This window comes from Nuphar pumila, chromosome 4, assembly GCF_984573655.1.
Source record: "Nuphar pumila chromosome 4, dmNupPumi1.hap1.1, whole genome shotgun sequence".
In the NCBI taxonomy this organism is placed as follows: domain Eukaryota; kingdom Viridiplantae; phylum Streptophyta; class Magnoliopsida; order Nymphaeales; family Nymphaeaceae; genus Nuphar; species Nuphar pumila.
Window position 1 is genome coordinate 143,457,006 of NC_143252.1, and position 14,327 is coordinate 143,471,332.

Here is a 14,327-nt window from a genome sequence, read left to right on the forward strand (position 1 = left end):
CAGTAGTATGGATTGCAATCCTTGCCTATGCGAGAGTTTTCTCCCAGCTGCGTGTTGCTCACATGAGGTTTACTCGGTCTGTAGCATACCCGGTTACCACACTAAAATTTGAATAACAGACGCCGGGTGCATGTCTCACAGAATGCGAGGTTCCTTCACGTACCCGAAGGAGTAATCAGAAGAACTTAAAGACTAACCAATCACAGCTGACTTACTGTAGTTGCTACTTTACTTGTCCAGTAGTTTTCTCTTCAGTTACTTTACTTGTTCAGCTGTTACTTTAGTGACTTACTTGTTCAGCACTTGTTACAGTTCAGTTACTGCTTTTAGTTACTTACAGTTACTTCATCTCTGTTACATTTCACGTGACTAGTACTTGTCACTTTCGCACTTACCTGACACAGACACTTGTTAGTTCTTGTTTATGTTCCTTGTTAGAATTGATATATATATATATATATATATAATGTGGTTGTTTCTTCACCACCTCGCAAGAGGCCTGACTCCTTTTTATGGAGATGTAGGTGACGAACATGTGCAGTGCTGATGCGACGACACACGATGGAGGCTTGGGGACCCACACTTAAGTTGCAGATTCTGTCCCAGTGGTTTTGAGTTCTTGGTTGGGATATATTCCCAAATTTTGAGATTTTGTACTAGTTCATTTTGTAAACTTTTAAACTGTTGGGTTGTATACCCTCTTTATAATTGTGGTTGTATTTTTATTTACACTGTTGTTTACTCTTGTTGCACTCACCTGTGGCCGTCCAGACTCGCGACTTTGTTACTTTCCTTACACCTTGTTTTCCACTGTTTTCTAGTTAAACCTTTAAAAAATAAAATCACAGAAAATTCTAAAGCTTTCCAAAGTCGGGGTTTAGGGCGCCACATAAATAGGCGAAGTGTTTAGAAGGGAAAAGAGTGTTATAGCAACACTAAAAGATCAGATAATCCATACACATACACCCAAAGTGGTATCTGCCTTCACAGCCACAGACTCGTATGGATTCGCCTAGATCAGCAAAGTGCTTAGAAAGGCCAAGAGTGTTAGAGTAATATTTAAAAAATAAGATAATCCATACACATATATCTAAAGTGTCATCCGCGTTCACAAGCGCAATATCTATATACAGAGTTTCCATTGAATGGGAAGAAACATATAACTGTGTCATAAAATATTGGTTACCCAATTGGGGTATGCAGGCCACTTGTGCCCTGAAATGCTCATAAGAGGCAAACACAATAATAAAATACTTACTAAGAAAGAAAAACTTTTTGCTTCTCATTCTTATATAGGCTTACGTTGAACAGGGTGGGAGATATAAACTTCACTGAATACTATTGTTAATATACCTCTCGAATGGTAATGACTCGACGTCCTTACCTATCGAAGATACATGACAAGATCTACTACAAATGTATCCTAGGTGGGTGGTTTTCATACTTCTATAGAAGGTTAGGGTGTATTCTTGTTTATGACCCAGGGTGGACTTCTCGCCCGATTATTGAACCGCCCCCAGCAGAGCCACAGTGTCAGTTAGTTATACGGGGCATTAAAATATATAGCATAATAAATCTCTGTATGGTCTCAGTTGATTCAAAGTTTTCCCTATGAGTACCTACAGTGAATGTTAAATATCAAAACATAAGTTTAGCAGAATCACATTACTGTTATAATACAAATCAAACTCTCTAGATTTATTAACATTGAATTATAAATATTAAATGTTATACTTTTTACTTTGAATTGATAAGATACCTATCAGGCTGTCACAAGTCCGACCTTATTATTATAAAATTTCAGGTGAACAATGAACATGAGATGGCACAAGTCAAGGGCAACATTCAGAACCAACAACTTCTAGGATCCCTGAACCAGCTTAGGATACTTTTTGTATTGAATTTTAAGCCTTCTTGAAGTTGTAAAACTATTTTTGAAACTTTGATATATATATATATATATATATATATATATATATATATATATATATATATATATATATATATATATATATATATATACATGTGCAAATTTTATTATGAAACTTTGAATGTACTTTGATTTCTAAGAAGTGTTTTTTCTCGACCTATAACCCGCCAAAATCATTCGATTTGAACTTCAAGTCATAAAATCCTGTTTTCCACTATTCAAAAGTTTGAAGCAAATTTTTTTAAATGTTTACACAAAAATCTCAGGATGGGGGTTTCAAGGCATTATAGTATCACTATAAGTTATGGTGGTACGTACGATGCCACACACACACTTCTAAAGTGGTATTGTACCACTATAGCTTATTGCAGTACACAGTGTGTACCACCCACTATATATTTTTCCTATACATGTATATATATTGTACCACCATAGTTTATTCATGATATATTCTTGATTTACATAGGCCTAAGCTCCAAAGGCAAAATCTATCTGTTGGATCATGTTTAACAAATTTTATTTAGTATTTTCATGTGTTAAAGTTGATTCCAATATGAAATTAGCTTTTTTAATTGATATATTCTTGCAGATTTTTCTTGTGAAAAACACTCTTTTAGATTAGCTCATACTTCTCTAGCAGTGTCAGCATATATGACACTATTGGCAATGTTCTTAGATAATGCATTTAGCAACTAAGATAATACCATGTGTTTACAACGATCCCATGCTTGAGAATTTAAAGATGATGTAGTGGGTTTTGATTTGACCCATGGACGAAACAAAAATTTGTTTTTTGCACTGAGGGTCATTCTCATGGTTCTCTTCCAAGTGGAATAATTATCACTATTTAAACATGACGAGACGAGAATTGCACCTGGACTCAGTGGTGTAAAAAATAAGGTGATTGAGTGAAATCACCGTCTCGGGAAGGTTCAACATTTTGATTGATGACTGTAGCCATAACGTATGACGATCGAATAATGCGGCAGATGAAGATATAATGGTAGATGACAAACCGATTCAATAGGAGAAACAGTGGAAATGCTGGCCTCCCGAAACAGTTAATTTTTTTTTTTAAAAGCCCAGTCCTAGCCCAGCACTGATTCCATATGAAATAGATTTTTATCCATTTTTTAGCCCAGCCCTGACTGCAGCAAATAGTTTGATTTGTTCATATGAAATAGATTTTTATTAATAATTGTAGCCAATTTTTATTTTATCTCAAAAAAAAAAATTCGGAACCCCCGACTATCACACAATTTTTTTTTCTACACCCCTATTTGCCCCCCCCCCCCTCACATGAATCCTAGCTACGCCCCTGCTGGCCACCACACGGTTTCTTGGGAATGCAATTGAAAACGTCAGTCCCAAATGTGAAGATGGGAGAATGAAGATCCTGCAAATTAAGCAAGCAATAGGTAGGCAAAAACATGACAGCGGCAACTGGAGATACAACAGCGCGGCAACATTAAAAACACAGCAGTGGCAGTCAGGGACATGACAACGATAGCAGCATGCAACAATAACAGCGTCACGAGCCGATGATAGCAGCGGCTGAAGACACGACAATGGCAACACCTTCATGGGCTGAGAGCTCTAGTGTAGATAGCGATCACAGGAGGTCACCAAACTCTGGATCGACCTCCTGCTCTGATACCATGAGAAAGCTGGAAAATAGTAAGGAGTAAATAGGAACAATAATTTCCTTAACTTACAATTGTTGTACACGATACACATTTGTATATGTCAATCCCATGATTATAGGCATTGGAGATGAGGATGGTTAGACGTTACAATGGCAATCCCACGATTGTAGGGATTAGAGATGAGGATGGGTTAGTAAGTCGTTACAATAGACTACAAGATAAGGATAGTTATGATTCAACTTGGTGCAAATATGCACTGAATAATAACGGTTATTACAGGGAAATCTGAACCAAGAGTCCGAGAGGTAGAGAATGAGCAACTGCACCAACATTGTTCTTATTCCGAAGGTCGATGGGGCTAATATGCCCAAACAATTCTGGCCTATTGGGTTGTGTAACTGCATCTATAAAATCATCTCCTAAATCCTAGTCAACAAAATGAGGCTACTCTTGGAGGGCATTGTCAGCTGTCTCGACCAACAATCATTTTTGAAGGGGGTGTGAAGCCTACAAGAAAGCTTGTTGTTGGCGCATGAGCTAGTGGACTCGATGGAGGGGGCAAACGAAAAAGAATCATTTTCAAGACTGACTTGGCTAAGGCCCATGATAGGGTAGATTGGGACTCTCTAGAAGACACCCCTAGACTTTTTTGGGTTTGAAAATTTTGGGGTTTATAAACAAAGTGATGAGATGTGTCAGAACTCCTCATTTGCAATCATGAACCATGGAGAGGCTGACCAACAATTCTGGGGTAGTCGGGGAATCCTGCACAACTCGATCGGGAAGAGGCCATTGCAGTCCGGTGGAGAAGGCTGTGCTTTTGGACGCCACCCAAGCCAAGATGGATCAAAATCAGCATTTGCTGCCTGTTCGGCACTTCGGCTTCACGACTGACAGCCACCATTATGGATACTTCATTAAAGCCAGCTACTGCTTCACAGTGACTATCTAACCTATAGGATAAGGAGTGGTGTGGGTGGTACCACATTCTCAAGTTGGTGGAACCCAACTCGTGGGTTGTTTTGGAAAGTGAAAGAATAGACCTGATAACCAAAACCAAAACCAAATACCAATCCTCCAAAGTACGTACCAAGCCCCTTCATTCCCATTGGAGCTCTTCCCATCCTTGTATAGCTTTGATAATTTTTGTATACATGTTACCAACGGGGGGCTCTGCATGTCTTGCAGGATCAGTTAGTGTACGTCACCGGTTGTATAACAGGTAGGGGTCTGCCTAACCCCAGCTTAATAATCTGTAGATATATATATATATATATATATATATATATATATATATATATATATATATATATATATATATTTTATACATGTTAGATTTCACTCTAAGACAATGGTGAAATATGTTATCAAATTGGTTAAAGGGGGGCTGCACAAGTCCCGGACTTGTCCCCATTGAGGGACGACATATAGACAATTGTATGGTATTCAGTTTAATTAATGGAACCTGGTAGAGGTCTTGCCTTTTAAAAAAAAACATTACAGAACGGGTAGCTGATTTACTAAATTACTGATCAAGATTAAACTGGGCAATAACTTTTGACACCGTTCTCTGTTTCTGCTACAACTGTAAAAATACGTCAAGCATATTCAATTGATTTTCTTTCCCAACAGGTTTGTTTTTTTTCGTCGCCTAAAAAATTAGACATCTTTGTTTGTTTTTTTTTTAAAGGCAAGCTGGGGTTGGGTAGCAGAATCCACCCCATGTGGCAGAGGGATTCGATCCTGGGCCTTCAGCTTGACACAGTACCCCGCTTTACCACATGGGATACCACGTCGTGGTAAAAAAATTATACATCTTTATCACAACCACTTTTGCAAATTCTCGTTAGAAAAAAATCAAGCCCCATGTAAGTTGTAGTTTTAAAAAAAATCAGTCGCCGTGATTTCGATAACAATGCCAAAACTTTTAGGTGACAAAAGAGCAAATTGGCGACCAAGCACACAGGCTCTGCTCATCTGGTAGGGGCGACTTGTGAATGTCACCAAGTGAACAGAATGTCACAAGTTCGAAACCCATGTATGGCATCCCCTTGCTGCAAGGTTGAAGCTGAGTGCACTCCCCAGTGAGCACGTCGACCTACAGGGTTTTACCAAGGAGAGGCCAGCCAATGTGCTATCGATCGGTGATGGAGGTTTTTTCCCTTGAATTATCCAAAAGAAGAAGAAGAGCAAATTGGTCATGTCTGTCATATATTTTCTAGTTTGCAGCTAGTTACGGTATTGTGCTAAAAAGTATTCCTATGTGCATGATTGTGGGATGTTTCAATTTGGCAGTTTTTCAATGAAAGAGTAGGTATGCAGTTGAAATTTACAAAAAAATAGTTACCTCACGTGAAATATCAACTAAAATGTGGGCACTGGGGGAAGCACGTCTCGGTTGATTTGGGGAATCGCCCGAGTCGACATCCCTGGCTTCAACACGTTGTGAAGGACACTTTGGTCACGTGCCCTATAAATGATGACTCTTACGCTAACGATCTGATCCTTTTGAGCGATGCGGTAAACCCGGACGTGGTCAGATGGACGGTCAGAAGCACGTGTTTTCCATCGATCCGAACGCTGTACGGGACACGTGTCGTCCTAGAAGGCGGTGACAAAGTGACTGTGTGGTTTTCCCCACGCTCATCCTTCACGTGGACGCTTCTTTGGTTTAGGTGCATGCATCGTCAGCTGTTCGCACCAATTTTTTTTTTAAGTGGTCTCCCAGGTAGCGGTTTCGCTTTTACAGAGACAAAGGCGGCTTTTATGAAATTACCAAAACGGCGTTCCGGTTTTTTGATGATGACGATGACCGTCTCTGTCGACGGGTCGGGTTTGGTTCGGACCCGGTGAAACCAGATCTAGCCCCAATTTTCGGGTATTGTATCGGATCCGGACCCATGTCTATTAGGACTCACTATAAAAGAAACTATACCCAAACCCGATAATAACTACATGAACCAGACCGGGGCCATACCTGAGAAAATAATATTTTTTATTATTTTTACATTGAAAAAATATGGGTCTTAATCGGGACTCAAGTCAGGCCCAGGTCTGGTATAAAATTTTACAAACTATACTCAGCTCCATGTATAATCAGACCTTAATTTGAGTCCGGAGCCAGGTCTTCTTGTTTATCACCATACCGGGACCCTATAGGGTTTGGTACGGGTTGGATCTCGGTAAATGAACTGGCTGACACCCCGTAAACTTTATATTAGATCCGCATTGGAGTCCGAATATCAGGAAGTTGGCCCAAACTGAACCCGATATGATGGAGCTGTATCCGAACTTTAAAAGCAAACACCAGATCCAATGAGAGGTTTAAAATCTATTGTACGGGGACACGCTCCGGCACATGACACGCAGTAAAAAAAAATTAATAATATTATTTTAATGTGTTAGACTTTTTTGTAAAGGGTATTTTAGTAAATATGTCTAAAAAATACACCTGGGAAATTCAGAAAAGAAAAGGGTAAGCCCGTAAGGGAATACCGCGTGCCCTCCACTGGTGGCCTTTGGAATTACGCACGTGCGTGAGAAACCACCGGGCCCACATTCTGGGACGAGGGCAGCCAAGTCGGCAGGGTGGGGCCCTCCTCGGTGGTGACGTGGTGGGGTCCGCGGGAAAGAAAGGAGCCAGGGAATGTCGAATGTGGATGGCGCACATGCCGTTGACTGTAGGGTGACATGATCGGTTGGTAGACGCTGATAAGGCCGGAATTCATGATCGGACGGTCCAGGTTCGTCGGCAGTCAGAAGTTTTGAGTGTTAGAAGGAGAGAGAAAGAAAACCAACAAAAAAAAGGGAAATTTTCAATTAAATCAACTTTTTGCCCTAATTCAAAAATTGGGACCATGTTTCAGATTTTTTTTATATGAAGCAGATTTTCTTGGAAATTGTGAAAACCAGTTTTTTTTTTTTTTAATTACGGCTGCAAATGGATGAGATTAGGTCAGATATCTTTTTTTGCATTTTTACTCAGAAAAACGGCCTCAGGTGCAGAGACTTAGTCACGCTGGCTCAGTCTGCCCTAATAACGGTGTCAAAAATAAAACTTTGAGGACTTACCCCTCCACCCTAGGGAATCACCAAGCTTCGCCTTAAGCAGGAGGTGATGCTCATGAGATTTGAACCTCGACTGCCCATCAAACAGTCTCTGCTCCACCGGGGTCATATCCTGTCCGTATCTGACATATTATTAAAGGGTTTGGATCTTGAAATAAGAACCGAATTTAAGTTGAAATCAGATTGGACTTTTTCCAGATTAAGATAGTAGATCAGCCTTTTATGTTGGATTTACGTTGGATAAAATCCAACCTGTTTGCTATTTTTACATATTACATGTTTCCAACCCTCTTTTGTTGCATCCTATCTGTACAAACATATTAATTTTAGATCTGGATTCAACTTCGCTACATCTGACCAGGTCCAGGCTTATATCCTTTTTATAATGTTTGGGTTTGGATCTGAATCTACTATTATCTGATCCATATCCTACCCATTTGCACTCTTATTATGAATTTCTGATATGGAAAAAAGAGATCCCTGTTTAGGAGTTTTTAGAAAAGTAGAGCCCGATATTGATAATTCAAGCAAATTTCTAAATTAAAGCAAAAAAGTTGAACCTAAATGAATTTTTTTGTGCGGGTAACGTTTCATTTGGTGCGGATCGAAGCTACCGTTTTTTTTATATAATTCTTTTTTTGTTCTCTCTCTCTCTCTCTGTTTTTTGAGCGTTTATTTGTGAGGGTGGTGGTAATGGAGAGGGATCTCATTGGGGTATATGCGAGAGCGGCGGAGCCTGCTAAAGGCGAGGGGAAGGTCAGAGATCTCTGCAGACTCATGGTGAAGCACTCGGTGGAAGGTCGTCCCAAGGACTCCAGTAAGTTTTCTTCTTCTTCCTCTTCTTCTCTCTCTCTCTCTCTCTCTCTCTTGCTTCGGTTCTTTCGAGTTTTATGAAGGTTGCAGCAATAGCACCTGGGATTTGGAAAAGTTCCACGTTTCTATATGTTTTCTGGGTGGTTCTATTAATGGATTCGGTGGGTGTCGGTATTTGTTTTGCTATTTTTGGTTATTTTTCGAGTTTGTCTTTCAAGCTGAGGTGTGGATTCTGTTCGTGAATCCATGGTGCTATATGGAGTTTGTGTAAATGGTTTTTCTGGGTATTCTGATTTCTTTCTGTTTGTACTTTTTTTTCATATTTCTGAGACCTGGATTTTGGATTCCGTTCATGAATTTGATGAGTTCGTCTGGAAATTCTTGTGAATAGGTTTTGTGGGTAATTTGTAGTTTTTGTTATTTGTACTTAATTTTGGAGATTTTGAAGCGGATTTGGATGATACTCATCATTTGATCTGGTTTTGTGGACTTCTCGGATAGATTTGTGCCATTGTGTGTGCGTCTGCGTGTTTTTGGTACGTTTTTATACTTCTCAACCAATTTTCTGAAGTTGGTTTTAGATTTTTTTTTTTATGAACTGAAGATATGTATATAGTTTTTATGGACTGGCAACTGATCTGCTGCTATGGATTTCATCAATTTGTGTTTATTTTCGGGATATAGATTTTTTTTCTTTTGCGGTTTCTTTGGAGGGATGATATGAATGTTTTTGTTGGGTATGAACGTGTTTTTAAATTTATAAGGAATGCTTTACTAAATGTGAAGTTAAATGTTCCTTTTCTCTTTCCTTTTTGAGGGATTCCTTTGTTCTGTTGTTTCCAATCTTGGGGGTTTGGTTTTACTACTTTATTTGCTCTGAACGTCTCTGGGGCTGAATAGAGCTTGCTTCTGCTTGTTTTTAATCTTTCATTTCATAAATGTGCAAAATGTAACGGCAGCCTTTGTCTTCAAGTATGCCCTCTTGAATGGATTTGTGAATGTGTAACAGTCATGTTTAAACCAAATTAAATGCTGATTATAATGCTTCAATCGTTGAAACAAATGCCTTGTACACTTGGAACTTGAACAGTGGTTTTGATTTCTATCTGTGAGCACGAGGATTCGATCTTTTATCTTTGAAAGACAGTGTTTGCTCGCTGATTTATGCTTGGTTTACAACTCTGTGAGATGATGATGGCTCAGAACATGTAATCAGTGTGGTTAAAACCTGCTCCGAGCCTCGCGCTCGGAGGAATCTGTCGAGGGTCTTGGATTACTTGGCTGAACCTTGAGCTATATCCGGGACTGGGATTATTGGGGATCTTTTGTCTATATACAACTTATAGTTGTGCTTTGTTTAGAACAATTGAAGTTTCAGTGAGTGGGTAGAGAATGCTTGACAAATGTAATTTTGGTTCCCTTGCAGTCGAGTTTGATTGGTGCCTTTCTTTGTTATTTTTTTCCCTCTTTGCATCTTTCATAGGGAGCTCTGAAATGCAGTGGCTTTTCTTGAACGAGGCATCCTTACAACAGTTCATGACGATCGAGGGTGGTTATCAGGAGAAGCATAAGAAAATAGGATCTGATCAACTTTCTTCGTCTGGGTTTCGGGCCATTTCAACCGCAGATGCATTTGAAGCTAGTCACAGAGTTTTGACTGCAACCAAGGTCTGTCATATAACGAACGATATAAATTTGTTGTTACGGTCTGTTTGGAGACCTCATGACCAGACTTGGACTTGGCAATCCAATCTGTCTCGACTTTGAGCATTGGGTTGAAGGTTGGAGCGAGCATGCTTCTGCCCAAGTCTTTGGTCGTTCAGGTCTGGTTTCGTCCTTGATCTGTCACCAATATTATCTGAATCTCCAGTTGGGTCATATTCTTAAGATTTACCTGATATCTAAGTTTTTACTGGTAAATCTTTTTTGTTTCAGAAAAGCTTCACATTAGATACCAATGGCCCACACCTTGGGCAAGGGAGCCATTTTAGGCTGCCTTGTGCTACTTATCCTCTCCAAGCTGTTGGTCAGGGAGCCTCTGCATCTCATCTTTCACCAGAATTAAAGGCATTTCCTGTTTCAAACCACTCTATTTCAGCCTCAGCGAGCAGTCCCTTTTATAAGCTTTATGGTGCAGCTTCAAGCGCATCCTCCAACAATCCTGCATTAGTGAAGCCCTTTGGAAGGATGCCACATTCTGGCTTACCAGTTGTTGGATCTGTTTCTGCACCTTTTACTTCTAGGTAATGGTGCGACCATGGGAGTTCAAGCTCTGAGATTCCTTTATATTGGACATGTGCATGAAGAGCCCGTGCTAAAGTCAATTTGTTTTCTCAGGAGCGTTTCAGGTGCCTCAGCCAAGCCTATTCCAACTACACAATTGACAATATTTTATGCTGGTTCGGTCCATGTCTATGATGATGTTCCTTTGGATAAGGTAATTTTCTCTATTTCAGCCTAGAATGCCAAATTATTGTTAATATAACTGATTAAGCATTGGCCGGTTGGTTCTTCAGTTGAGTCACCTGACGTCTGAGTTGGGCATTCAACTTGGTGAGGTTACATCTCTTGCTTGTTCAGCTTGTTTACAGAAATTTTGGCAAATTGTTGTTCCAATTTGGGCAAAGTTGGACTGCGACCTTTCTGTCTCGGGCCGAGTTGAGCTGATGCAGTTTTCTGATCACTTGATGTTTTGCCAATTTGTTACTTTCACCTGATTATTGTATAATTTTCTATTTACATTTAGCTTCTCGCTGTAAGAAGCGTTATGTTTTGGACCTATGGTATAGATGAGCAAGTCTTTATGATCTGCCTAAGTTGATTTATAATTGTTAATCTTCCAATTAACTGTAGGCTCAGGCTGTCATGTTCTTGGCTGAAAATGGGACATCTTCACCTGGAAATGCTCAGAATCTTATGGTCCAAGTACCATCTGCAGCTAAAGCTGTCACAGATGGTTTCCATGTGAAGACAATGGCATCGACTTGCTCCAGGCTTTCTAGCCCCGTTTCTGGAACTTCACACCCGCAGCCATCAGCTGGTCATTCAGGTGTTCAATCCGCCGGTGGATCTACAAGTACGGATGAGGTGATGGGATTTAAGACCCTCAGCCCTTTAGCTTGCAAGACCCAACAGGAGCCTTCAAAGATAACTCCTCTGTCACAGGCTGCAATTCTGGCTCCAACAGGTACCTTTCCCTCTGTTTTTCCTAGTTCTCCAAATTTGAGAAGAAAAGCCAGATGGTCAACATGAAGTTTGTTTGGTTAGATTCAGTTGTCTGAAACTATGGATAAATATCCTATGGATGCTAATCACTACCTTTGAGAGATTTGATAAAAACTTGACCAGTATGTTGGAGTTGCATGTAATGACAATGGATAGCGGGCGGAGCGGTCCGCCCAGATCTTTTATTATCAATCAACGCTTCACTAGATGTAATCCTCAATATGACTCGTCGAGTCTTATTGCAGGACTTTTTATGTTGCAATCTAAATTATTTAGTTTGCTTGAGCAGCAGTTCCTCAGGCGCGGAAAGCCTCACTAGCTCGATTCTTGGAGAAGCGCAAGGAGAGGTAATTGTCAAAATTGTTTGTCTTCTGTTTTTTCATGGTATAGTTAGGTGATATTATGGCTTTCCACAAGAATGGTTATTGCTATCAGAAGATACAAATTCTATGTTGAAAACAGAATTTAGCTTCATATTTCTAAGAGCTTTTTTGGGCTTGCAATCAGACTTCTGAATTCTTAAAAACATTTTGATGCTGTAATTTCCCTAGCAGGTTATCTTCTTAATTTCCTTCTTTTTTTTCTTCAACTTGTGATCCTTTGTTCATGCCTCATTTATGCAGGTTTGCGACTGCGGCACCATACATTAAGCCATCGGAAGCTTGTAATGAGAGTAATTGTGCTGCACTCAGCGCTCGCCAACAACTGCACCGGAATGAAGCCCAGCATGAAGCGACTGCAGCAAACCAGTGTGGCACCTTAGTCAGCTGAGAAGTGGGATGAAGGGGAAGCGGCTGGTGAAGAACATCAAAGAGCGATGTTCTTAATAATCTACAAACGTGCATTTCCTTGTTATCATCATCCTCTTTTTCCTTTCCCTGTATTTCAGTCAGGTTTTTGAATCCGAGAAACCTATAGCACGAATATTGGTTTCAGGGTGTCAACAATTCATGCATCAGCAAGTAGCACAAGAACATTTAAGTGCATGTTTGTATAATTTTTTATCAAAAATTTAAGTTTTTGGCAGCTTACATTTGGGATAATATTGGCTACTCTTCACTGTACTGTACCCTCTAATAGAAACTGCCCTTTTCTTTACATTTTCTATATTTCTTTTCTGTGGATCAAGCCCTATCGATATGATATATATGGTTTGTTTAGTCCAATTTTGTTTTTTGGATAATCCAATCACATTATATAAGTAAAACTTTTAGGGCTTCGAATTTCACTGTCCACGATGCCATAGAATTTCACGCTGAATGAACAAAATCATGTTTTTACGTGGAAACCGCTTAATCCCAAGTGCATTTCCCACTAAATGACCATGTTAAACGCATCTGTAAGGTCAAATTGATCAAAGGTTGCACCTATGAGTTTCAGCTAGAAAGTACGGTACTCTAGAGTGTAGTGAATGCTTTTCCCTAGCATTCTGATCACTGCCATCCATGTACTCTTTGTGGATGAATGAATCTGATTCATATAAAGAGAGAAGAATATTACAGCAGAGAAAATGAATAGCCAATTCTTTGGGTGTTGTGCGTATCCGCCTGTATGCATAGTATCAGCAGAAAATAGATACGCTTCACTCCTAAATCAGCTGTTTTTAATTAATATAAAAAATGCTAAAAATTAATTTTATTATTATTATTTTACTAATTTTAGTACATGTGTCACGTTATGATTAACACGTTATTTTTTTTTTGTCTGATAAAGAATGATTCACTTGAGTATCCGATACAGCTGAATTGGTGGCCCAACGATTCACGGCCGATGCTGATACTGCCAACATTCCAAAGTTGTGTCTTCTTCTAGGGAAAACTGGAATAATTTTACCAACCAAATATGTTTGCTGGTATGAATCGAGATTTTTATCGGTTTTTTGGTAAATTGGCATGGTCCATTTGCTATGAATCGATTGTTGGATTATCTTAATGGAATCAAGAAATGCTATTTTTTTATAGTTGAATATTTATGAAAAATCTAAGTCATTGATTTTTAACCCTTAAAAGATCTTTTTATACATAATTATTGGATGATCCAAGAGTATTTTTATAAAACCAAGAGTCTAGATGACATTCCTTTCCTAATTTTTTTTAAAAAAACAAAAACAAAAACAAAAACAAACCTATAAAAATCTTGGTTTTTGATTGGTTAACATATTTCAGTTACCTCTTCCTCTGTGTGGTGGTTTAGTAGGGGAGGCTGCACATGGGGTGCCTTAAAAATTAAAATAATATACAAGGCATTTAGTGAAGTGGTGGGCCACCAATCATGTTATTGTGCTTCCTATCTAATCTTGTATGGTCAACATCAACGGGATGGATGGAGGGTGAGGATGCCGTTTACATCGTGTCGGTAATAAAAACAGAACATGATGTCTATTCTTTGGAATATTTTAATTCAAATAAATCATAAATTAATTAGGACATGTGAATGCAACACTTCACATGCATACTAGCCCAAGTCAACGCAGATTTTCTTGCCGGCAAGCATTGTAAGTAAGGGTGTCAACGGGTCGGGTTTACCTGGACCTGACCCGGACCAAACTTTATTGAATCCGGGTATGGTGACAAATAAGAAGACCCGGGTTTAGACCCGAAGGTCCGATTAATAAATGGACTTGGGTATAATTTGTGAAATTTTAT

At 39.3% G+C, this 14,327-nt stretch overlaps 1 protein-coding gene across 2 annotated transcripts; it reads left to right on the plus strand.

Annotated features, from left to right (window-relative positions):
• Positions 1-8,273: 8,273 nt before the first annotated feature.
• LOC149841442 (protein TIFY 6B-like) lies at positions 8,274-12,789 on the plus strand. Of its 2 annotated transcripts, none has more exons than XM_090003838.1 (7): positions 8,274-8,461; positions 9,941-10,125; positions 10,393-10,700; positions 10,795-10,894; positions 11,311-11,644; positions 11,972-12,029; positions 12,306-12,789. In XM_090003838.1, exons 1-7 carry the CDS (start codon positions 8,338-8,340, stop codon positions 12,451-12,453), a joined length of 1,257 nt encoding a protein of 418 aa, XP_089859964.1. In that variant the 5' UTR covers positions 8,274-8,337; the 3' UTR covers positions 12,454-12,789. The 2 variants fall into 2 exon arrangements, with proteins under 2 accessions (XP_089859964.1, XP_089859965.1); XM_090003839.1 differs by having other exon boundaries at positions 11,975-12,029.
• The last annotated feature ends 1,538 nt before the right edge of the window (positions 12,790-14,327 follow it).

Bases quoted from the DNA above. Each gene is read 5' to 3' on its own strand.
- LOC149841442 (XM_090003838.1), top strand. From the start codon at position 8,338: ATGGAGAGGGATCTCATTGGGGTATATGCGAGAGCGGCGGAGCCTGCT. The intron at 10,126-10,392 runs GTCTGTCATATA...TTTTTGTTTCAG, and splicing joins GAGTTTTGACTGCAACCAAG to AAAAGCTTCACATTAGATAC. The intron at 11,645-11,971 runs GTACCTTTCCCT...TTGCTTGAGCAG, and splicing joins TGCAATTCTGGCTCCAACAG to CAGTTCCTCAGGCGCGGAAA.